This window comes from Crinia signifera, chromosome 1 (genome assembly GCF_055691185.1).
Source record: "Crinia signifera chromosome 1, ASM5569118v1, whole genome shotgun sequence".
NCBI lineage: Eukaryota > Metazoa > Chordata > Amphibia > Anura > Myobatrachidae > Crinia > Crinia signifera.
In genome coordinates, this window is record NC_139217.1 from 232,545,346 (window position 1) to 232,570,441 (window position 25,096).

The 25,096-nt window shown below is 44.5% G+C and overlaps 1 protein-coding gene across 3 annotated transcripts in view; it reads right to left on the bottom strand.

Annotated features, from left to right (window-relative positions):
- Positions 1-9,640: 9,640 nt before the first annotated feature.
- The window catches only part of LOC146071165 (nuclear receptor ROR-beta-like), a 73,085-nt gene continuing 57,629 nt past the window's right edge, over positions 9,641-25,096 (bottom strand). For 2 of the 3 annotated variants that reach the window (XM_083179427.1, XM_083179426.1), the window contains exons 4-10: positions 22,406-22,774; positions 22,070-22,191; positions 21,120-21,252; positions 20,146-20,253; positions 17,960-18,070; positions 14,744-14,856; positions 9,641-12,590 (exon numbers count right to left, since the gene is read on the bottom strand). In XM_083179427.1, the coding sequence (XP_083035553.1) occupies positions 12,429-12,590; positions 14,744-14,856; positions 17,960-18,070; positions 20,146-20,253; positions 21,120-21,252; positions 22,070-22,191; positions 22,406-22,774 (1,118 nt within the window). In that variant the 3' untranslated portion in view covers positions 9,641-12,428. Of the gene's footprint in view, positions 12,591-14,743; positions 14,857-17,959; positions 18,071-20,145; positions 20,254-21,119; positions 21,253-22,069; positions 22,192-22,405; positions 22,775-24,148; positions 24,961-25,096 lie in introns of those variants that run through there. The other variant, XM_083179428.1, reaches the window with a different exon arrangement.

Here is a 25,096-nt window from a genome sequence, read left to right on the forward strand (position 1 = left end):
ATTAGAGACCTGCACCTGAAGTGCTTCTCTGTCCCTGCAAGACGCTGCCAGCTCCGCTGCCAAACCCGCCAAGACAGTCTGCAAAGGGTCCCCCGCCCCAGCTGGGGTCTGGGGAGCAGGAGAATGTGTTTGGATGTCCACTGGATGCACATCCACAGGGGCCTGTATATCCCCATAACACTTGGCACACAGGGAAACATCCTTGATGTGTTGGGTGTATTGATCGTTACACTGTTTGCAAACATACAATTTTAATGCAGCCTTTGATGCTGCAGCCTTTCCTGCCATATTGCTTTTAATTGGAAACGCCACACACACGCAAACACACAATAGGTACAGCACACCAACTACACACAGAGCCTACAGGATAGCGCGGCCTGGGTGGGAACAGGGGTAGAGAAGCCACAGCCAAAATCCCCCCAAAGTGCAGCCCAAAAAAAACCTGCAACAACTCACAGTACACTGTAGTGTTGGAGGGTGTGGTGTAGAGAAAATGCAGGAAGCTGGAGGAGCCCAGGCCTGAACTTTGGACGCCTTCAGCAGAGAGAGAGAGAGGCTGACTCCACCCCCACTGTCGTCACCCCGCGCCGCACCTCAGCGTCAGTGCGAAAGACCTGAGGGAGTTAGGCCACTCCCCTCCGCTGTGCGTCTTCAATGGCAGCGTTTAAAGTAAAGCGGCAGGCTGCAGGGACTGGCAGTAGCCAGCTCTGCAAGTGCTCCCTCCGTGCTGCGTGCCCTGGCTTGCTACTCACATTGGTCCTGGAGTGCGGGGTGGCGAGCCGGCGGACTCGTAACGCTAGCCGCAAGCAGCTGCGGCGGGTCCCTGGAGTAAACTACGGTGGCTAGGATACTGGAGGTGCACCGCAAGCGGTGGCGACCAGTGCTCTCCAGGCATCCTCGGCACAGGCAGACCCTCTTGCAGGTCTGCCTGGTCACTATCTGTGTAAAACTAGTATTAAATAAAAGTGAAAGATAAAATAAAACCTAAACTCCCTCAGGAGCTATTGCCCAGGAGACCGACTCCTCGGGCACTTTTTCTAAGACTGAGGTCTGGGTGGGGATAGAGGGGGGAGGAGCCAGCCACTGTAAAACTTTACAAGTGCCGACTCCTCAGTACACCAGCTCTATCCCCAATAGTCTACCAGACTGCAGTGTCCCCTGCTGGACGAAGGGGAAAGGAGAAAAATACTTATCACACATGATAAAAAAACAACCACTGAGGAGCAGAAGTACGGAGAACAATTGTGCAGAAAAATACATACACACTGAATGCATAATAATTAATGAAATAGCACAAAATGAATATATGTATATACACATAGCCACTGATATTAAAACTCGAAATGAGCTACTGTAAGTGCCTGAATAAATACATGGCCAAAGTCAAGGAGCCTGAAATCATAGGATGTTAACTCGGCAACCCTAAGCATCAACAGTCATAGGTGCCGATTTATGTTTTTGCTGGTGGGTGCTCAAGCCCAAAATATAGAGGAGTGGCTTCATGGTGAAGTGGTGTGGCCACAAAATAATACCAATTTATATTATGGAGCACAGTTGTCTCCAATATTCAAATTACGGTGTCACAACGGATTGTTGTGGATCCACTGGGGGCGTGGATTCTGACACGGATGCCAATGGTGGAGAAAGAACTGCTGGTCGAATATACTGGCGTCTCATAGGAGTCTCCAAGGAGTTTGGCTATACTCCTAATCAGAGGCGCGGAGTCTAACTGAGTGGCGGTTTTCACCAGGGACCCCCGCAAGGGGATTTGGACTTAGCTGCGTCCACCCAGCAGGTCGCGGCCCCCCAATCAGGAGCCTCCAAGGAGATTAGGACGCTTGCTGGAACAGATGGATATAGCTGTACTCAGGAGACGCTTGAAATAATAATAGAACTTAGGAGACACTTGAAACGTGAACTGAACTCAGAAGGCACTCGGAGGGTTAACAGAACTCAGGAGACACTCGGAGGGTTAACAGAACTCAGGAGACACTTGGAAGATAAACTGAACTCAGGAGGCACTTGAAGGGTTAACGGAACTCAGGAGGCACTTGAAGGGTTAACGGAACTCAGGAGACAATTGGAAGGTAAACTGAACTCAGGAGGCACTTGAAGGGTTAACGGAACTCAGGAGACACTTGGAAGGTAAACTGAACTCAGGAGGCACTTGAAGGGTTAACGGAACTCAGGAGACACTTGGAAGGTAAACTGAACTCAGGAGGCACTTGAAGGGTTAACGAGATGCTTCTGATTGCAAACAGGACTCAGAGAGACCTGGAGCTGTGTACACTCTCACTGGCTGTCAGCAGGACACTGAGCAGAAAGCAGAAGTAGCAGCAGCATTGGAGGATAGGCGGCCCAGCCTTTTATTCCTCCAGGCAGTGATGTCACAGGCCCAACCTTCAATCAGAGGTTATATCAGACCCTGCTCCCTTCTGCCTAATGCCACAAGCAAGATGGCGGCACCTGTCCCAGGAGCCGACCACGGGAACAGCCGGACCCCCAGAGTACCTACCGCCGTCCCTGCCAGTGACACCAAGTCGGGGAAGCGCTGAGTGACGGGTGTAGCACCGCCAGGAGTACAGCGCCCGTGCAGGTGAGTAATGCATGCGGCGCAATGCTCTGCAGAACCGGCGGCGGCCGGAGGACCTGACAGTACCCCCTCTTTTATGAGTGGACACCGGACACTTCTTAGGATTATTTTTCCAAAACCTTTCAATCAAACGAGGTGCATGAATATTGGAAGCATCGATCCACATTCTTTCTTCAGGACCGTATCCCTTCCAGTCCACTAGAAATTGTACCTTCCCCTGTCGTCGTCTAACATCCAATATTTGTTTTACTTCGAATTCTACATCCTGTTGTACTCGTATACCGGACCTTCCAGGTGGAGTTTTTCGAAACTGATTGAGAATTAAAGGTTTTAAGAGTGAAACATGAAATGAATTGGAGATTCGTAAGGAAGATGGTAGCTTCAGCCGAACGGCTACAGGATTGATTATTTTTTGGATTACATAGGGTCCAATGTAGCGAGGAGCCAATTTCATGGATGGAACCTTGAGACGAATATGCCGAGTTGATAGCCAGACACGATCACCAACTTTATAAGGTGGAGCAGCACTTCTTCTCCGATCAGCACTGAGTTTGTACCTACTGGAGGCCTGTTGTAAGGCTTTTTGTACATTTTTCAAAATGTTTGCAAAAATTTTTACAGAAGATTGAACTGCAGGCAATTCATTACCAGGGAGTTTGGAAAACTCTGGGACACGAGGGTTGATCCCATAAACAGTGAAGAAAGGAGTGGTTCGGCTGGAAGAGTGATAGGTGTTATTGTGAGCGAACTCTGCCCAGGGTAGGAGTTCAAGCCAATTGTCCTGTGAGGATGATAGGTAGAGTCGGATGAACTTCTCCAAATCCTGATTAACTCTTTCAGTCTGACCGTTGGTCTGAGGGTGGTAGGCTGTAGAGAATTTTAATTTAATTTGGAAGACGGAACAAAGAGACCTCCAGAATCGGGCTACAAACTGGACACCCCGGTCAGATATGATTTCAAGTGGTAAGCCATGTAAACGAAAGATCTGGGTTATGAAAAGGTGTGCCAAAGTTGGTGCACTTAGAAGTCCCTTCAAAGGGATGAAGTGGGCCATTTTGGAAAAACGGTCGATGACCACCCATATAGTATTGTAGTCATTAGAGGGAGGTAGATCCGTAATGAAATCCATGGCTATATGGGTCCATGGTTTCGCAGGAACTGGAAGGGGTAGAAGTTTCCCTACAGAGGGTTGGCGTGAGGTTTTATGTCGGGCACACACTGGACATGAAGATACGAAGTCCTGCACATCGGTTCTTATCGTTGACCACCAATATTTCCTTTGGAGGAATTCTAAGGTTTTTCTTGCACCAGGATGCCCGGAAAACTTGGAGTAGTGGGCCCAATGGAGTAATTTCTTTCGGAGGGAAGGCCCTACATAAGTCTTGCCTCTTGGAATATTGACTATTCTGGTAGCCGCGAAGACAGAGGAATCCAGAATAGGATATGGCTGTCTCTCCTCAGCATCAGGAGAACAAGAGCGGGATAAGGCATCTGTTTTAGTGTTCTGGGAACCCGGACGAAAGGAAAGCTTAAAGTTGAAGCGGGTGAAGAACATCGCCCACCTCGCCAGTCGTGGGTTAAGGCATCGGGCGTTTCGGAGATAGATCAAGTTTTTATGGTCCGTGTAGATCTGGATGGGAAACTGAGCTCCTTCGAGGAGGTATCGCCACTCCTCAAGTGCTAACTTGATCGCCAGAAGTTCCTGTTCCCCGATTGCGTAATTTTTTTTCAGCGGGTAAAAACCTTCGGGAGAAAAAACCACATGGATGTGTGGACCCATCTTCATATTTTTGAGACAGAATGGCTCCTACAGCCTCAGAGGAAGCGTCCACTTCCAAAATAAAAGGTCTTGCAAGATCTGGCTGGTGGAGAACAGGAGCAGAGATGAAGGCCTGTTTCAACTGTTGGAAAGCGAATAGTGCCTGAGCAGACCAAACAGCCGGATTGGCTGCCTTCCGAGTTAGAGCGGTGATGGGTGCAACGATGGTGGAGAAACCCCGGATAAATTTCCGATAGTAGTTGGCGAATCCTAAGAATCGCTGCACTGCTCGTAGAGTAGTGGGCTGAGTCCAGTTTAGAATCGCCTGAACCTTCTCTGGATCCATTTGTAGGCCTTGACCAGAAATTATGTATCCCAGAAAGGGTACGGAGGCTTGCTCAAAAATGCATTTTTCAAGTTTACAATATAGATGATTATTTCGAAGTCGTTGAAGAACCTCCTTCACTTGTGACCGATGGGACTCTAAATCTTTGGAGAATATGAGGATGTCGTCCAAATATACTACAACGGACAGATACAGTAGGTCCCTAAAGATTTCATTCACAAAATTCTGAAAGACTGCGGGGGCATTGCTGAGGCCGAACGGCATGACCAAATATTCGTAATGGCCGTCCCTGGTGTTAAAGGCCGTTTTCCACTCGTCCCCCTCTCTGATACGAATGAGATTGTAAGCCCCTCTTAAGTCTAATTTGGAAAAGACAACCGCTCCCTTAATGCGATCAAAGAGTTCCGGAATCAGGGGCAATGGGTATTTATTTTTTATTGTTATATCATTCAGACCTCGGTAGTCTATGCAGGGTCTTAGGGTTCCATCTTTCTTCTTGACGAAGAAGAACCCCACTCCGGCCGGGGACGAAGAAGGACGGATGAATCCCTTCTGTAGATTCTCGGAGATGTAGTCACTCATTGCTTGGGTTTCAGGGATGGATAGGGGATATATCCGACCACGTGGAGGCATCCCTCCTGGAACCAGATCAATGGGACAGTCCCACTCGCGATGGGGAGGCAGGATATTAGCTGCTTGTTTGTTAAAAACATCAGCAAATGACTGATAGGGAGCAGGAATTCGACTCTTCTTATCGGAGGAAACTGACTGTAGAGGTACCACTTTCATTAAACAACCTTGAGAGCAAGATGGACCCCAGGCTACAATTTGCATAGCTGACCAGTCAATCTGTGGATTATGTTTCTGAAGCCATGGCAGACCCAAAACCAAAGGAAAAGTGGTTTGAGGGATAACAAAAAATTCTATACTCTCTCGATGGAGTGCCCCTATACCCAGTGACAGCGGTGTCGTACAAGACTCAATTAACCCGTTCGGGATGTAACTCCCATCAACTGCAGTCAGACGTAGTGGATTTTCAATTGCTTTAATGGGTAAAGAATGTAATTCAACAAAATTGGCAGAAATAAAGTTCCCGGCAGCTCCGGAATCCAGAAGGGCTTGGATCATCAACGTCTGACCTGCGAAAGAAAGTTGCACTTCAATGACGGAATCGGGCATTGTGGAGGAGGTAGAGAGTTGGCCCAATCTTACCTCTTTCTCTTTGCCCTGGGTTACTCGACTGGTGCGAAGGGTACATTGAGACACTTGATGACCGGCCTGTCCGCAGTACAAACAAAGTCTCTCTTGGAAACGACGCTGTCGCTCTTGGGGAGTGAGTCGAGCCCGATTTATCTGCATAGGCTCGTCGACTGTTGCGGGTGAGGAGACCTGAAGTAGTGGTGGAGGAGTGCTCCTGTAACGATCCCCTCGAGATCTCTCCGCCTGACGCTCTCTGAACCTCAAGTCAATTTTATTGCAAAGTGAAATAAGTTCATCTAGCTTGACGGGTAGGTCACGGGACACTAGGTCGTCTTTCAACCTATCCGAGAGTCCACTCCAGAATGCGGATACTAGTGCTTCTTCATTCCAGGCGACCTCGGAGGCTAGGGTCTGGAACTGGATCACATACTGTGCGACCGGACGATTCCCTTGCCTTAGCCGCATGATGTCCTGAGCAGCTGAAGTTGCTCGACCCGGTTCATCGAAGATTCTGCGGAACTAGGTTATAAATTCATCATACTGGGAGAGTAGTGGATCGTCCCTCTCCCAGAGAGGAGATACCCAGTCCAGAGCTGATCCCGACAAAAGGGAGACAATGTAGGCAACTCGGGACTTGTCGGTCGGGAAGCTTGATGCCAGGAGTGAAAACTGTACATCGCATTGGTTGAGGAAACCCCTGCACAATTTTGGGGTTCCATCGAATTTGCTGGGTGCAGAGAGATGTAGATGCCCTGGTGATGCTGACGGCAGGGCTACCACCCGGACCGGATCAGGAGCAGGCGGGACTGGAACCTCTCGAGAAACAGAGGCCTGCATTATTTCTTGTCGATGAGCAATATCCTGGAGACCTTGAGTTAGCTGACCTTGGGAGACCTCCAAGCCTTCCAGGCGGGCCACAATTCTTTGCAGTAGCTCCGTATTAAAATCGACCCCGGGTGTGGAATCCATTTGGCTGCTGCTAACTGTCACAACGGATTGTTGTGGATCCACTGGGGGCGTGGATTCTGACACGGATGCCAATGGTGGAGAAAGAACTGCTGGTCGAATATACTGGCGTCTCATAGGAGTCTCCAAGGAGTTTGGCTATACTCCTAATCAGAGGCGCGGAGTCTAACTGAGTGGCGGTTTTCACCAGGGACCCCCGCAAGGGGATTTGGACTTAGCTGCGTCCACCCAGCAGGTCGCGGCCCCCCAATCAGGAGCCTCCAAGGAGATTAGGACGCTTGCTGGAACAGATGGATATAGCTGTACTCAGGAGACGCTTGAAATAATAATAGAACTTAGGAGACACTTGAAACGTGAACTGAACTCAGAAGGCACTCGGAGGGTTAACAGAACTCAGGAGACACTCGGAGGGTTAACAGAACTCAGGAGACACTTGGAAGATAAACTGAACTCAGGAGGCACTTGAAGGGTTAACGGAACTCAGGAGGCACTTGAAGGGTTAACGGAACTCAGGAGACAATTGGAAGGTAAACTGAACTCAGGAGGCACTTGAAGGGTTAACGGAACTCAGGAGACACTTGGAAGGTAAACTGAACTCAGGAGGCACTTGAAGGGTTAACGGAACTCAGGAGACACTTGGAAGGTAAACTGAACTCAGGAGGCACTTGAAGGGTTAACGGAACTCAGGAGACACTTGGAAGGTAAACTGAACTCAGGAGGCACTTGAAGGGTTAACGAGATGCTTCTGATTGCAAACAGGACTCAGAGAGACCTGGAGCTGTGTACACTCTCACTGGCTGTCAGCAGGACACTGAGCAGAAAGCAGAAGTAGCAGCAGCATTGGAGGATAGGCGGCCCAGCCTTTTATTCCTCCAGGCAGTGATGTCACAGGCCCAACCTTCAATCAGAGGTTATATCAGACCCTGCTCCCTTCTGCCTAATGCCACAAGCAAGATGGCGGCACCTGTCCCAGGAGCCGACCACGGGAACAGCCGGACCCCCAGAGGACCTACCGCCGTCCCTGCCAGTGACACCAAGTCGGGGAAGCGCTGAGTGACGGGTGTAGCACCGCCAGGAGTACAGCGCCCGTGCAGGTGAGTAATGCATGCGGCGCAATGCTCTGCAGAACCGGCGGCGGCCGGAGGACCTGACATACGGCAACAGAATTCCACATACATAAATGCCCCCACAGTGCAGGTACATAAATTTCCCCCACAGTGCAGGTACTCCACAGACAGAATACACTCTTCCCGGCATACTGTTTCCCAGGTGGCGGGTCCGGTGATGTGGGTGCTGCAGCCGCAAATTAGCAAGTTAATGTTTCAGGCTAGCAGCGGGACTCGCGCCTGTGGGTGCTCATCAATTTCCGTGGGTGCTCGGGCCCTTGAGCACCCACAGAATCGGCACCTATGTCAACAGTTCTTACAGGCTCTACATCAGGGCATTCCCTGTAATTCGTTCATTGAGGCCATTGGGGTGGACCGTATTTAAACCGAAAATCCACCTAGCCTCCAATCTTAATAATGCTTTTTGTCTATCTCCTCCCCTGGGGAGGGGGATATGGTCTATGATAGAATATTTTAAGGTGGATAATGGATGATTCATGGCCTTAAAATGCACCGCTACAGGCTGGTCAATGGGCTTATTTTCCAGTGCTCCTTTGATGGCGGATCTATGTGCAGCCATACGTTCTTTAAGCTGTCTTGTCGACATGCCCACGTAATATAGTCCGCATGGACAGATGATGATGTAAATTATAAATCTCGTGCTGCAAGTTAGTATATGCCAAATCTGGTCAATTTCATCTGTGTGTGGGTGTTTAAAGGTGGAGCCTTGGATCAGTGATGAGCAAGTAGTACACTTGATGCAGCGGTAGCATCCATTAGATTTTCAGTTTTGATTAGGGTGAGAACTCGTGTCGAATCCAGTTCTGTCCGTGTGGACAAGCATATCCCTGAGGTTACGGCCCCTTCTGTAACATTCCATAGGTCTTACATCTTTGAAACAGGGCAAGCTTCTGTCTGTGGACACAATTGGCCACAGAGACTTGCTGGCAATGGGAATTACCATACTGTTGGTATCATAAGTGGTGGTCCATGTAAATGTTTTAGACTGTTTGGGTTTATCCAGTGTTTTAACAAGGAGGCTTTCTCTATCCAAACTTAATACCTTTTTCTTGGAAGACTTTAACCCAGCCAGATCGTAACCTCTGTCGTGAAATTTATTGATGATAATGTCCAACTCAGCTGGAAGCATGTTGGTGTCACTGCATATCCGGGCTGCTCGCAACATTTGCGAGTAGGCCAATCCTCTTTTCAGAGGAGGTGGGTGATGGCTGCTAGACAGCAATAAGGTGTTGCAATTAGTTTTTTTTATAAAATATGGTAGTCTTGAATTTTCCATCTTTCAGGTATAAGGATACATCTAAAAAGGTCATCAATGAATCTCCGCTGGCCCTATGCTGGTGACTGGCAGCTGGGACTGGGATTCATTTTCGGTGGCAGCAGCAGCGGGGAGCACAGCAGCAGCAAAGGGGGGCATCGTGGCAGCCCCCCTCCTCTGCAGAGGTATGAGCCGCCATTGCTCAGTTCTATTTATATTTGCTATGGTACTGTATATTATATTTGGTAATCTAAGGGATGGGTTTTTCCCAACTTTATATTGTACATATGTGGCTGGAAACCTGTTTTTTTTTTTTTTTAATTGTACTTCTTTAAACATTTAACTTTTCTGTAAAAAAAAATACAGAGCATTAACAAGATATCCAAAACCCATCTCTTTAAAACACAGAGATTTTATTAAACCATTCATTTTCCTTTTATGAAACAGATACATAAGCAGAACCTATATATTTGCTACAATAAAATAAAACATTAACACTTTTTTCCTTGACATTCTGCATCTATACCTTCTCATGATCCTTTCAAAATACACAAATTTACTTGTTTGTGGGTTTGTTTTCTTTACAAAAATAGTTGTCTTCCTTAGGGACATTCAAAGACCAATAAAGACATTACTTTCAACATCAGAAAAATACATTTTTTTTTAAATACCCTTTCTACAAAAAGTTGCAGTTTCCAGTGTGTACAATGTTATGCCCTAGCAATAGGGTGCGGTGTAGCTCACAATGTCTAGGTCGACAAACAATAAGTTGACCCAAAATGCCAACATGCAATGTCAACACTGAAAAAGGATTGACACAAGCAAAAGCTTTCACGCTTTTCCACACGGATGTCAAAGTTTAAAAAAGGTCCAGAAAATTAGAAAAATAGTGAAGAAAAAATGTCAACCTTTTTCAAGTATCTATCAATGTCATGTCAGCCTATTGCATGTGTCGACCCTTTTACATATGTATGTGGACCGTATGGTGTTGTCCTAGATATTGTCTGCCAGCCATCCAGATCCCCTAGCAATATATGTCTGTAAATGGGCCCAGACTCATCTAAAAGAGTTCAAGGGCAGATATTTTGTTCCTCAATAAAAAGCAATGCTAATTGATTGTCAAAAGTGTAAGGTCCTGTCAGAGACACAGTATATGAAGGAGCACAGGCAATATTTATATTAAAGAGCCACTAAATCTAAAATACCAGCTGGTTGAATATGAAAAGGCATTTTATGACATTCATATAGTTTAATGTCCCTAAGCTTTGACAGTTATTAAGGTAGTTCACATTTTATGTACAGTGGCACAGTGGTTAGTCTTGCAGCACTGGTGATGGGGACTTAATGTTGTGCACAGTGCTGTTCTTTCCATGATTGGGTGAGTTTTTTCTACAGTATTTACTCCAGTTTCCTCACATGGTTCACAGACATTATTGTAGGTTACTGAGCTCCTGACTAAATGCCCCCTCTGTTAAAAGATGTACATAAATAACATTTTCAGCTCAGTGATTCACAGAATGTTGCTCATTGTGTTTTTACTGTATATTGCAGTTTTACACAAAGTGATTTGAATTTTAGGTTTAGTGGTTCTAGCATACAGATGCTCAAAATCACGTAAATGTCCCAATCACTGTTTTCAATGTTTGTTGTAATATTGCTGCAACAAGTATATTCAAGCCTTAAACTCAATCAGGCAATAGTTCCCTACATTCACTTAATTACCATTAGATGAACAACACAAACCACAAATATAAGGAACATACATAATTGTCTGACATTCACAGGTAAGAGCTTAGCAACATTTCCTTTTTGAACACCCAGTGCTAGATTTTGGTATTAGGTGCTTACAACCCAAAATACACAGTTATCCATCACCCCTTCATTTAGATTCAAGACCATATTTTAATATACTGCAGCAGTGTGGCCAGCATAGTGTCTTATTGTGTAACGGAATGGTTCCCAAACTGTGTGCCTAGGCACCTTGGGGTGCCTCAGGACACTTACAGGGGTGCCTTGGGTTGGTGGACCAGGATCAATTCATATTATTTATGGTCAATGTACCAGGCAAAATCAGTGCTGATGGCTGCCAATCATAATATATGTGGACAAACAGGAGCAAATCCTGTCCCTCACCAGATAACTGTGACATATAAACACAATGTACATAATTAAAAAAAAATATTCTCAATTTCTCGATAAGAAGCATTTGGCCTAGGGGTGCCTTGAAAATATTTTGATGCTCTAGGGCGCCGTGATTCAAAAAAGTTTGGGAAACACTGGTGTAACAGATAGAATCAGCAAATTAAGGCCCTTATACTGGTTCACCCACAAAGGCAAATTCCTTCTCAAATGGACAAAACCATGTGCACTGCAGGGGGGCAGATGTAACATTGGGGTGAGTTATTTTGTTTCTGTGCAGGGAAAATACTGACTGCTTTATTTTTACACTGCAATATAGATCTCACTTTGAAGTAAAACCCCACCCAAATCGAACGCTCTTTGCACAAGTTACATCTGCCCTACCTGCAGTGCACATGGTTTTGTCCATTTGAGAAGGAATTTGCCTTTGTGAGTGAACCAGAATGAGGCCCTAAGTCAAATGGGATAGAATACTACAGCTAAGCTGTATAATTGGTGTAGTCAAATGGCGGTATAACACCGCCATGCCGTATTTTTGTATGTCTTTGCTTACTGGGTGATGTGGCAATGTAATCAATGCACTTTGAGCCTACAGACTACACTTGAAACCACAAGAATAAAACCATAAATAGGGTTTATCAGAGAGTTACCCGTGCAGCATACTTGGTGACTTCATAACTGTAATACATTCAATAGTGGTCAGAAAGAACTTTATGTCCCATATATGGCATTATAAACAAAGCACAGAACAATTAGTTGGTCATTCTCAAAAGACAATTCATAATTTATAATGTTAACAATTCATGTAGTTAACAATTGCATCCAGTGCCAAATGGTCTTTGCTGTTCCTTCCATGGAGCAGGTGGATGCCAGGTTATGCACCTCCAAATATGTGTGTGAACTGCAACAGGAACACAGAGACAGTAACAGTAACTCCAACCGTACCACCACATCATTAAAAACCCACTAGTGTTTTGATAATATCCAAAAGGAAGTGGTGATGGGTTTTCTCGCAGTTTATATACACAATAACGGTCATTGCTCTAACTGGTCCGTAGGTCAGTATACTGAAGCTCAGAGCTGAACACTTCCTTATAAAGAGGAGGAAAAGCATTGGCTGTGTCCGGGTGAAAGAGACGGAAAAACTCCAACTTGTCAAAATGGAGGTTGCAGATGGTTTTCATAAGTGGGAGTTTTGAAATCATCTGCAAATAGAAGAAAATAAACAATATGTAATATTGAATTGATAAATCTGTTTTCTAATATTGGATTTATGTCAACTACTTTATGCTAAAATGCATACAAAAATCAACTTATACACATGTGGCAGCCTTCATCTTTTTAACATTGATGTTGTGACCTCTTTTCAGTATGTGGCTCTGTAATGAATACCACAAAAGTGGATCTTAAGTACATTTTTGTAGCACAAATTGTTCATATTTGTATTGTGCATGTCTACAAAACCAATACACAAATAACCAATGTATCTGGCACTTGCAATTCCTTATATATTGAGAGGCAGAAAAAAGGCAAGGAGTGTGCAAAGGCAGTCTGACAGTATTATGTGTACAGAGGAGGAGTGTTCAAACAAATGGGAGGTAAAAAAAAGTAGAAGGTAGTAGGACTGCAAATAGCGCATATGCTCTGTGGGGGGTTGGGGATAGCCGGCAGCACCCCAAGGCTGCTTCCCACTACATTACGCCATCACTGAATTCTGCCTACGATGGGGTGTCCCCAACTACTTCTATAACACTGCTGTATACATTGCTAGATATCTGGACAGGGCAGCAGCTGCCCATCTACTTGCCCCATTACTCACCAGTGCCTCCTCCCTTTGGCTGCAGGGTCTCTTGGGAGAAACCTCATGTGAGCCAAGAGAGTTGCACAAAAACAATGATTAGTTAGTAGAAACCACAACTAAAATATATGACAGTGTGCTGGATCAAGCAATCTAAAAGGCCCATACAACGTGGGACATTTTGAGCTCAGTTTAGCCACTTCAGCTCAAAAGCCACCCAGTGTGTATTACCAGCAGATGAGCGAAGGGGCGGATTTTCAGACTGGTGATTTTCCCCATAATCGCTGTGCATACAATCAGGAAAGTTCTCTGTTCAAGTTCTGTGTCATTGATGTATTGCATGAAGAGTGGAGGGATGAGCCAGTGTAGAAGGTTCCCAAGTAAAGCTGCCATCCAGAAATATAGAGACATGCACCGGAGTCAACGCAAACTCATCCGCAATTGTGTACACATTAATAGCCTACACGCAGCAGCAAGGAACGTTATGGCTAAGGGTTGTCCTATGACAGTGATAGCTAACCTTGACACTCCAGCTGTTGTTGAACTACACATCACAGAATGCCCTGCATCTATTTTAGCATTGCCGAATAGTAAAACTGTAGCAGGTTATGCTGGGATGTGTAGTTCAACAACAGCTGGAGTGTCAAGGTTAGCCATCACTGCCCTATGGCTATGCAGACAGGCTGCAGTACTAGCAACGCTGGCACCATGTTTCTCTGCATACATCATGATCACAATGGAAATCACACACACAGCCCAAAAACAGCAATGAAACGCATTAATTTTAGCTGCCAATCCCTAATAACTCCCCAGTAACCCCTCTGAACGATCACTTTCTGTCAATCTATGAAATCCCCATTGTGTGCAAGATCACAGCAGCACTTCTGCGCCTGCAGCACATGCCAATAATCTTTCTGTTGTGGTAAAAACACCATTGCGTACATACTTTTGTACTCTTCTTTTACTCCCTCCCTTTCTACATTAAAATGTACCTGGTATCTCCAACTGATGATTTAAGTGCACTGTAATACTTTCAATGGTAAATTACACTGAAAAATATATATATACACACACAGTACTATTTTTCTGGAAAAACAGGTCCAGGAACTCCAGGTCTGGGGATGAATCAACTAAATAAAAATATGTATATAATAGAGAGAGGGAGAGAGAGACAGATGTATATATTGTATTTAGAAACAAAGGCACTCACAGGTGACATTAAAATAACACTTATCTTATGGAAAGTAGATTTTCAGTTCCTGATGATGTGATATTTAATTAGAGGTTCAGGAACTGAGTTCCTGCTGGTTCCTGCTGAAAAATAGCACTGTGTATATATATATATGTGTGTGTGTGTGTGTGTGTGTGTGTGTGTGTCTTGTGTTCGCTGTTGGCAGCGTGTGAAACTACATCTCTTTCTCTCTCACACATGCACCAACACAGAGGCAATCACAAGGTAGAAGACCAGCTTTCAAAGCATTTGCTTCAAGCTTCTAGGCTTACTAGTGGAACATATTGTGTTCAGTGCAACTCAAAGTTATGGTGGAGATAGAAACGTACCTTTGCCAAAAGCTCGTCACTACAGGGTCTCTTCTGTAGTTCCTTTTGCAAGGCCAAAAATATTCTGTCTTGAAGCTTTTGTACTTTGTTGGATTCTGTTAGCCAAGGGCGATCTTAAAGACACAGAAATAAGTAATACATGTCATTTAAAAATGTCAATATATATATATTTTTTTGTTTTATTTTAAGCAAAAAGTTATTTTTATAAAGAAAAACATAATATAAACACAACAGAGTTATGCTGTGTACACACGGTCCGATTTCCTTTCCGATGTTGACGATAGTCAACATCGGATCGGCATCGGATGCAGATCGCAAGGTTTTTAACCCTTGCGATTCACGTATCAGAAGCCAGAAAGTCTTGGCTGCCTTGTCTATATAGTGCAGATCTGCACTATATAGTCAAGATAGGATGCAAATCGGATGTGCCTTAAGATCCTATCCACGATCATATCTGATCAGATCATGGATAGGATCTTAAGGCACATCTAACGTGTGTACACACCATTACATTGGGGCTGAAGGGTATGGATTGCAGAGGGGTAGGGATCATTAGGTAACCAGCAAGTAGGTTGACAAGCATTAGGTCGACACCACTAGGTTGACATGGATTAAGGTCGACATGCCGAAAGGTCACCATGACTAAAGGTCGACATGGGTTAGATTGACAGGGTCATTAGGTCGACATGGGTAAGGTCGACATTGAAAAAGTCGACCTTTTTTCCATCTGAATGTCGACACAGTCAAAATAAACAACGTAAACACTAAAACATAGCACTGTGTCCCCTCGCAATGGTAAATTACATTGGAAAACTGTTAGCAAAGGAAAAAGGAGGAGCATAGAATCATCTATATACCAGGCACGGTGCTGACGGACTCCCGGGGAAGGGGGGGGGGGCGTGGGGTGCTGACAGGCTTCTGGGGGGGTGCCTTTGGAACGGCACTGACGGGTAGCCGGGGGGTATCCGTGTCGACGGGTTGTTGGGGGGGTGCTGACCAGGGGGGAAATCGGCCAAATCCGGACCGGCCCACAGGGAAATAGCCCGGTCTCCCAGTGGCCCAATCCGCCTATGCTGGTCGCTGATGAAAACAGTACACTGAGCAATATATTGCTGAGCCAAATTTTTAAGCCAAACTCGCTAAGTGACCAAATCGCACCATGTGTACACAGCTTTAGGCCTGTATTCAATGCTGGTGGCGAGGGGGTTAAATGGTGTGGACCGCCGAAAACAACCCCCGTGCCGCAATAACAACATATAAAATATAATTCTAGGGATAAGAGCAGGGGTAGCCAACCTCAGTCCTTGAAAGCTACTAATAGGTCACGTTTTAAGTAAGTAAGTTTTATTTATATAGTGCATTTTCTCCAACAGGACTCAAGGCGCTTTAAAACCACCTAGCTGTTGCATAGGTGCACTCATTACTCACTGACACATTTTAATAGAATATCTATCCTTGTGTATCAATGCCTATTTCCCTATAGATTGTAAGCTTGACAGCTTGACTGTCTGTAAATAGGTGCCGGACGAGGTCCCGACAGTCATTTACCCGATGTCGGAATCCTGACAGTCAAAACCCGACACACGGGGGCCTGGCGGCCACCAGCTATACTCCCTCCTGGGGATTCATGACCCCCATAGAGGGAGAAATGAATAGGTGGCGAGAGTAGCGAGCCACCGTGCCCGCAGCATGGCGAGCACAGCGAGCCCGCAAGGGGCTTTGTTGCGCTCACCATGCTATCTGGGTCCGGCCAGTCCAGATCCCGACATCGGGATAATGACTGTCGGGATCCCGACTGTCGGAACTCTATACCACACCCCTGTAAATACACAGTTTGTTGTATCACTGTCTCCTATTGTAATGCCCAAACGGAATATGCAGCGCTATATAAGAAACTGTTAATAAATAAATAATAATAATAGAGCCACAGGTGGAGCTAATTACTTCATTTTTTATTTCCAGAGACCTGGAAAACATTAACTTTGGTAGCTCTCAAAAACTGAAGTTGGCTACCACTGGATTAGAGTAAATATGAAACAAGTGATAAGTGATCACTAGACAATACAGGCACAGAAATGCATTAGCATTGACCAGGTGCTGCAAAAACATCAAAAGAATCATACTCTAAAAGACAGAGGGACAGATGTATTAAGCTAAGAAAAGTGATTAAAAGGAAAGTAATAAACTACCAATCAGCTCATAACTGTCATTTTTCAAGCACATACTTGGCAGTTAGGAGCTGATTGGCTGGCTGTTCTCATTCTCCAATTTATCACTTTTTGAAGCTTGATACATCCTTCCCTGAGGACTCAGAAATAGGTTGCCAACTGAGCATGAATAAAATAATCATTTTATACCGCTTTCAGACGCGCTGTGAACACGGGTTATTGCCGTGTTCGCGGGGCTTAAACACGGGTGAAGGTGTGGTATGAAAGCGCCACACTCAGAAGACCCGTGTTGAGTAACACGGCTTTTCAACCCTGTTCTTTACCAGGGTTGAACACGGCTCTAACACGTGTTTCTGTGCGGTCAGAAAGGCCCCGACCCGTGTCATCCGACACTGCTGTTTATGAAATGCCACAATTGGTGGATTCCTGTGAGGTCAGCAGTCTGACCCCGGAAAACAACAAGCAGCACGCTGGAGCTGTGGACCACAGGACACAGGCACCATCCCAGCCTGCGCTCCACACTTTAACAGCCTGCTGTTCCCCACGTTAGAAGCCTATTGTTCCACTTCTACAGCCTGCAATCTACACTTGTCTCTGCCCAAAACTGTGCACTTTTCCTCAGCATGAAATAAGTGTACAGCATGTTGCATAGTGTGACACTATGCTGCATTCTAACACCTGAATCACACAGAATCAAAGCACAATCATCCATGAGGTCAGAGAATTCTGCCATGCTGTTGCTCCAATGCTGTGAACAATCTTCGCCCGAAAGGGGTAATTTAAGAGTCTGACGCGGCTCTCGGCTGAAACAGGTTTGCGGTCTGAAAGTAGTATAAGTAATCTGTGCTTTTCTTATATCCAATAAAAGAGCCAATTTATACATCCTACAATTTTTAAAACTAGCATAAAAATATAAATGATATGCATATTAAAGACATTAGCACACAAGAAAACCACAATGTAGATTATATGTGTATTAGCATACAGCAAATGTGTATCATTGTCTGATTGGATACAAGTGTGTTAATTTCTATTATGTTTCTTGTACCTGGAGACATCAGAACTGCAGCACTGAACAGAGCAATTTCCTTGTCTGACAAGTCCAAATTACAGAGGGCACACCCCAAATCAAAGATGGCCGATACCAAATCATCGCATCCTGTACATGAATACAAACAGAAAGTTAAATGAACATTATATTAAAAGATAATTGAATATATTTATGAAATTTGGTACATTGGTTCTGTAAACTATAGCAAACAATTTGATTTTTGCTTTTAAATTTCTAAACTGTCCTAGAAAAACAACACAAGGCCTACTTAAGTGATGGACAAAATGTTGATGTTTGTTTACACGGTGGAGTGATTTGTTACTGCTGTGCTTCCATCTTGGTCACATCGCACATATGCCACGATGGTCTTGCAATAAAAGTGGGGTTTAATACATAAGAGACCATTTAAGGGAGATAACATGGGAGAGATGACTAAAAGACAGGCATGTTGCGTCCATTTTGCATGGGAGGGGCGATGTCTCAGCTTGTGACTATGATCTTATATGTCTTACTTCCAGTTGCCATGCTGCATAACCCTTTACTCAGGTCAATGCTCAAAAGATGTGATTCCTATGGTATGCAATCGGTGAATAAGAGACTAAGGGGCCCAGTTACAATTTGATCTGGGTGGAATATTACTGCACAGAATCGCATTGTAAAATGCGATCCTAACGGCAGAATGTATCATCCCCTTCTCGCAGGAACAGGGCTCCGAAAGCAGCCCGTCCCTGCGATGAGCTGAGCTGGGCTCCGGGGGGGTCTGCACATGTGCTGATATCGTTGACCCCCCGCTGACCGCACTGCCCCAGCAGCAGTGCAGTGTGTAGCCTATAGGCTACAATGCGCTATCGCCAGCTTAGAATGAAGCAGGGCCACAATCCTGTAGCTCAAATTTCAGGGATATTTCATAAATGCTCTTTTTTTTTTACTAGTTCATAGAGTAGGTAGTATTTAGAGATTGAGATATTTACTTTCAATGTACTAAATCAGTCCGTTACATTCTGCATTGCTAACATGGGTTTCTGCACTGTTGCCTTTGGCAGACTTGTCCACTGTATATGCTGTAATTTAATGCCTTATCGTATCATAGAAAAAATGTCTAAATTCCCCTACACTTGGGGCGACCCGGCCTCTCTTGCTTAAGCACGATTGCTCAGCACACATGGCGGAACACCCGAAATGCACACCGCGATGTGTGCTGAGCGATCTGTGCAGAGTGGGGGTTTGCCTATTAGGTACTTATGTAGTATCTGGGCTGCCGATTTTTTGATTGTATGCCTTAAGTTAAGGCATACAATCAGATGCGATGCGATGCGATATCGCATCGCATCGCATACGATGCGATGCGATGCGATGCGATGACCCGATTTTTCCATAGGATTCAATGTTAAAATGGACTGAGTCCATTTTAACATGAAATTCAATGGGAAAAAGGGGTCCTTTTCATACCCCTACTATCCAAGTGGGCATGGAGTTGGATATAAACCTGTGGCGAGCGTAGCGAGCCACCGAGCCCGAAGCGTGGCGAGCGAAGCGAGCCCCGCGAGGGGACGGTATTCTGTGTCCCCTCGCGGGGCTCGCTACGCTCGCCACGCTTCGGGCTCGGTGGCTCGCTACGCTCGCCACAGGTTTATATCCAACTCCATGCCCACTTGGATAGTAGGGGTATGAAAAGGACCCCTTTTTCCCATTGAATTCCATGTTAAAATGGACTCAGTCCATTTTAACATTGAATCCTATGGAAAAATCGGGTCCATCGCATCGCATCGCATCGCATGCGATTTGGTCGGGTGCGATGCGATGCGATGGACCCGATTTCAAAATCGGCAGCCCAGTTACTACATAAGTACCGCCTATTATTTATAGGCTAAGCCCTGTGATCTAGCAGGATAGACAATGCAAGCACTGCGGGCAATAGCAAGGAGCGGGATTCCACATTGCCATCACCCGGGCCTATAAACAAGGAAAAATCCGTGCTTCATTTCTAAGCGATCTGGTAAGATCGCTTAGAAATGGGGTGAAAATGGCCTCATGTGTATGACCCTTAAGAGGGATATTAGTCTGTTTATTATTTCAGGATTATTAGAAAATACATTTAAAATTAAATAGCTAGAATTAGGGAATATTTTTTATCTTAATATAATTTGTAAAAATTTAATTGTAAATAATGATTTCTTTCTTACCTAGAGATCGAAACATTTGGTTTCCTCCAAACTTTCCTTCAAAAAGCACTGTACTATTACTGGGGTTAAACACCCGGGTCATTCTAATAAGCAAGACTTCCAGACAACCTAATGCAGAGAGATACAAGAGCCAGCGGAGGTAGGGAGAGCGGAAGAAATGTTCCCAGAAACCCATGAGAAACAAAAAAGATATAAATACATTTAAAAGAGAAAGGTTATGTCAAAATGTATTCCCATATTAAAATGTGAAATATTAATTATAAATCCAAAATAGTTTGGCTCCCACCCAGGTCCATAAAAGAGGGAAAAATAAGGATATAATTTAACAGATGATTTAAGTAGGTTGTTTGTGTATGCAGTAAAAAGGGAGCAAATTCCAGTTTGGTTGGGTGAAGGTGTGTTTGATAGAAAGATGAAAAGAAAAGAAAAAGATGAAAGAAAAAGATGGAGGCAGAAGGTTAGAAAGGTAATTGCCAGAAAACAACATGAAAATAGTATTAGACAAATAGAGCTTTCAGTAATAAACTGAATGTATATTCTGTTTGTTTCTTTATTTGTTTTAAAGGAAGAACCACAATGGTCTGCCTTGCAGGTTACAAAAGCTTTTACTACTAATATTATTCCATATCTTATATCATTTGTGCCACTGTATTTCCTGCCAAATAAGCTGCTTCTTTATGTAGTATGTGTACGGTGGCACAGTGGTTAGCATTGTTGTGTCACATCATGCTCCTATAGGGCATGGTCTGATGTTACTCACTACACAGAACAAACGTGCTTTGAATCCCATTGGGATAAAAGTTCTGTATACATCATTATAATTATCAGGTTTCCACAAGTCACCCTTAGCTACGTTTGCCACCTCCTTGGTTTTCTACATACACCGTGTTTAGTTTTCTTTTCCCCTACTAGCTCTGTCAATTCAATTTCAGTCTTCCCAATCTCCATGTTCCACTCTGTCTTCACTTTCCTACCTGATTTAAGCAGCACTATCTGGTCATTTTGACAAAGATCCATGAAACCATCCAGACGTTTTGCAAACTCCACCACGTATTGAATTGCATTCGATAAATGGATGGCACATATCTGCCACATCAACTCACAGGGCTAAGGGGAAAAAAAATAATAATTTTATTAAAGACAATTAAAAAAGTGTGTGTCAATTTTATATCACCCATTTTAATAGAATGCTCTAGGTGAAAGTACCACGTCCAGCAGGTGCGCTAAAACATTAGGGTTTTAGTCACCGCAACTCACCACACAGCTGACATTTGGATAGTGGTGGTAATTATAGTTATACTGAAGGAGCACAGAAGCAAGAAAGTTGGCAGTAGCACATGAGGTAGTCCCGTACTGCACTGTGAGAAAAAAATAAAATAATAATAATAATAATAATATATATATATATATATATATATATATATATATATATATAAAAACACCCGGAGGAAAAAAAAATAAACCCCTCTGTCTCATATATAATATAAACCAACAGAAGGGGAACCTGCGCTTCTTATTGGGTTGTATGTGGTAATATACAGATAATTCATCTGCAATAGAATTTCCATTTTAGTAAATATACCCCTTTATTTCAGGAATAATGCTTCTTTGTTTCACGTTCCCTCCCTGTCTCCCAGTGGTGTGGAGTAAATGCAGACAGAGGAAAAAATAAATAAAGCACTTCATGATCCAGCACAATAACGATGACAACATTATACAATATCCTGCAAGAACAGCATGTCCAGTCTTGGTTGATATTAAAGCAAATGAGCATAGAAGTCCACATGTGCTATTGGGAGGACATTAAGCGACATTTGCTGGATGATTGCTGGTTTTGGGCATGAATGTTTTTTCTTCTTACATGCATGTTGTACAATGAGATACATATATGCAGTTATAGGTCGAGGAAATTTTGTTATATTACCTTGCTTTGAAGCCTACGGACATCCTCCTGTGAATGAACACTCCAGGTCATCCTGCTAAGCTCTTCACTTGTGTACTGGCAAGTGTCTAAATGGGATCGGATTATGTTCTGTGACACACAATCTATAAGAAATGCGAAAAAACGGTCACTTGTGTTTTTCAGATATCACTGAGGTATGCAATTTATAATATTAATATTGTAGCTCATTGACTCTTTAATCCTGCTACTCAAACGATTTTGTAGTTCACAACTGAACTGTCTTCATTGTCAATAGATGAATAGTCCTAAAGATATTTTATTAAGCCTTATCTTTAACTACTCCATGCAGGTACCTACCTATTTCTGTAGCATTAATGTCCATCACAGTTGAGTCATCTCCAGGACCCCTAGAGCAGTGTCCACTGAGTTGTTCTGGGGTAGACCCTTGGCTAGGGTCTGGGGAGGGTTGTGTTGAATGTGGTAGCTCAAGGCTGTAGTAAGAACTACCCTCATCCGGAGTTAAGGGGAAATCGAAGAGTAGACCATCAGGTAAGCCACTTAGATCTTCTAGATCAGATAAGCCACTGCTTACACTTGTGGGATAACCCAAAGGAACTATGTCAGGTCCCTCTCTGCCTAGAACTTGCTCCTGGCTCTGTTGGTGCTTCTGAACCTCAGCATACAAGCTATCCCGCTGCTTTTTTGACATTCGACCAAACTTCACAGCTGAGAATAGAATGAAAAGTTTAAGTTATGAACATAGATATGCTGTATGCATTAATTCACATACATTATAGTTATCCTGTTATCTTCTTTATGCAGAAAGAACAAAAGGAACACATTTGTGTAGTGATAGGCCAGGGCCGTAACTAGGGGGGGGCTGGGGGGTCACGCGCACCGGGCGCTGGAGGTGAGGGGCGCTGTGAGGTCCGGTGACAGGTATGTCCGTCCATCTCCTACTAGCGCGGCTGCAGGAAGCGCTGATGACTTCGAAAAGACTTGCCGGACGCTGATTGGCTGAATTCAGCCAATCAGCGTCCGGCAAGTCTTTTTGAAGTCATCAGCGCTTCCCGCCGCAGCGCTAGTAGGAGACGGACGAAGTCAAAGTAAGATGCGGCTGCGGCTTCAACGGTGAGAGGACTGTGCGGGGAGGGGGGGGTCTCCGGCGCCAGGGACAAGGCGTCATTTGGTCGGTCCCCCCTGTCAGCTGCTAACTAAGCAGCGGGGAATAAACGCTGTGCGCATGCGCACAGCGTCTATTCCCGCAGCCAGGGGGCTGGGGGCATGGCTAGAGGCTCACAGAGCCTCTGGGTCATGCCCCCATAGCGGCAAAATGGGGGCGTGGCCTCGCGGGAGAGCAGCGATTATAGGCCACGCCCCCAAATTAGGCCACGTCCCCAAAATTTCGACGCGCCTCCGGCGCGCAGCAGCATCACTAGAGGGGGGGGCGCACCAAAAGACTGCCTTGCCCCGGGCGCCGGAAACCCTAGTTTCGGCCCTGGATAGGCCCATAATGTATACGTTTTTATTTGATAAGTTGGTACTTGTTTCCTAGCACGCCGCCCATGATTTTGATCTTACTGCATCTTATACATCGCATCGCATACAATATAGTGGCATACGATGCGATGCGATTTTAAGGCTCACACTATCTAAAGTCAACTCCCCGCCGATGTGGATAGTGGGGGTATGAAAAGGTCAGAGGACATGTACCGCCGCCCCTCGCGGACTCGCTGCGCACGCTACGCTTCGGGTTGGCGTTGATAGTGGGGGTTGCGTGTAAAATGGGCGTGCATTTAACATTGTAAGCACCCATCAGGGTTGCACAATTAAAAATCGCATCGCATTGCATAGCATGCCATTTGCTGGCATGCGATGCTGTGCAGTATTTAATTGTACAATCCGGATCATTTACCCGATTATCGCATCGCATACCATCGCATACCTTATGTAATGGTATGCGATGTGCGCTGTGCTAGGAAACAAGAACCGATAAGTTTACATTAATCATTTACATTTAGATTGTTGTAAGCACTTTAAAATCACAAGCATTCATTTAACATAACTAATGGGTATATATCTCCCCAAACCAATATATACCTTTTGTACAGGACTAATTTTCTCTTGCTTCTTTGTACTTCTAATACTAAGAGTTGTGTTCAGAATATTGGGTATATTCAATTAGTGTGGGATCCATTCCGACATTCATAGGTATGTTGTTGGGAGACTTGCTTATCCTTTCAAGGGGCCAGGGGGGGTGGAGGGGGGGGGGTGTGTGGTCATGTGATTTTCGGGAGCCTCCCAGTGGATACAGGAGAGTTTTTATTTATTTATTAACATTTTCTTATATAGTGCAGCAAATTCCATTGTGCTTTGCAGTTGAAAACAGTGAAAAAAAGAAACAGGGTAGTTACAGGCAGTCATAGAGGAAGGCTCTGCTTGCAGGCTTACAATCTAAAAGGAATACACAATACACAAGGAAATATGTGATCTACTGCATAATGGTCCACCAGATTGCAAAGTTATGGTCACTCCGCAATGTTGGGCAGGGGCCTGGAGGACGGGAAAGTGAAAAAAGAGAAAAGAATTGAGGATAAGTTTAGACTGTATAGTGGAATTGGATAGGAAAGGATTTATGAAGCGTGTAGGCACATACGATTAAGGATCACCTAGAAGCAACTCATTATTCACTTCCTGCATGCCCATGTTTTTCAGAATTTCTAATTACAATCCTCAGTGAATATATTTGCCATTAATCATAGGACAGGACACATAACACATACTGTATAAACTATACATATGGTAACATCAAGGCAAAGCAGATGTAGCCATGGAGTAACACACATAGGGGGAAATTTACTAAAGGAAATTTGTAAAAAAAAAGGTGTATTTGTATCCAGAAATACACTTATTCGTATGTGCTATCAATACGAATAGCCGTATTTTCGGGATAGTAAATGTCAAAAATAAGTGTATTTCTGGATACAAATACAAATATTATTTTACAAATTTCCTTTAGTAAATTTCCCCCATAGTATGCTAGTACTT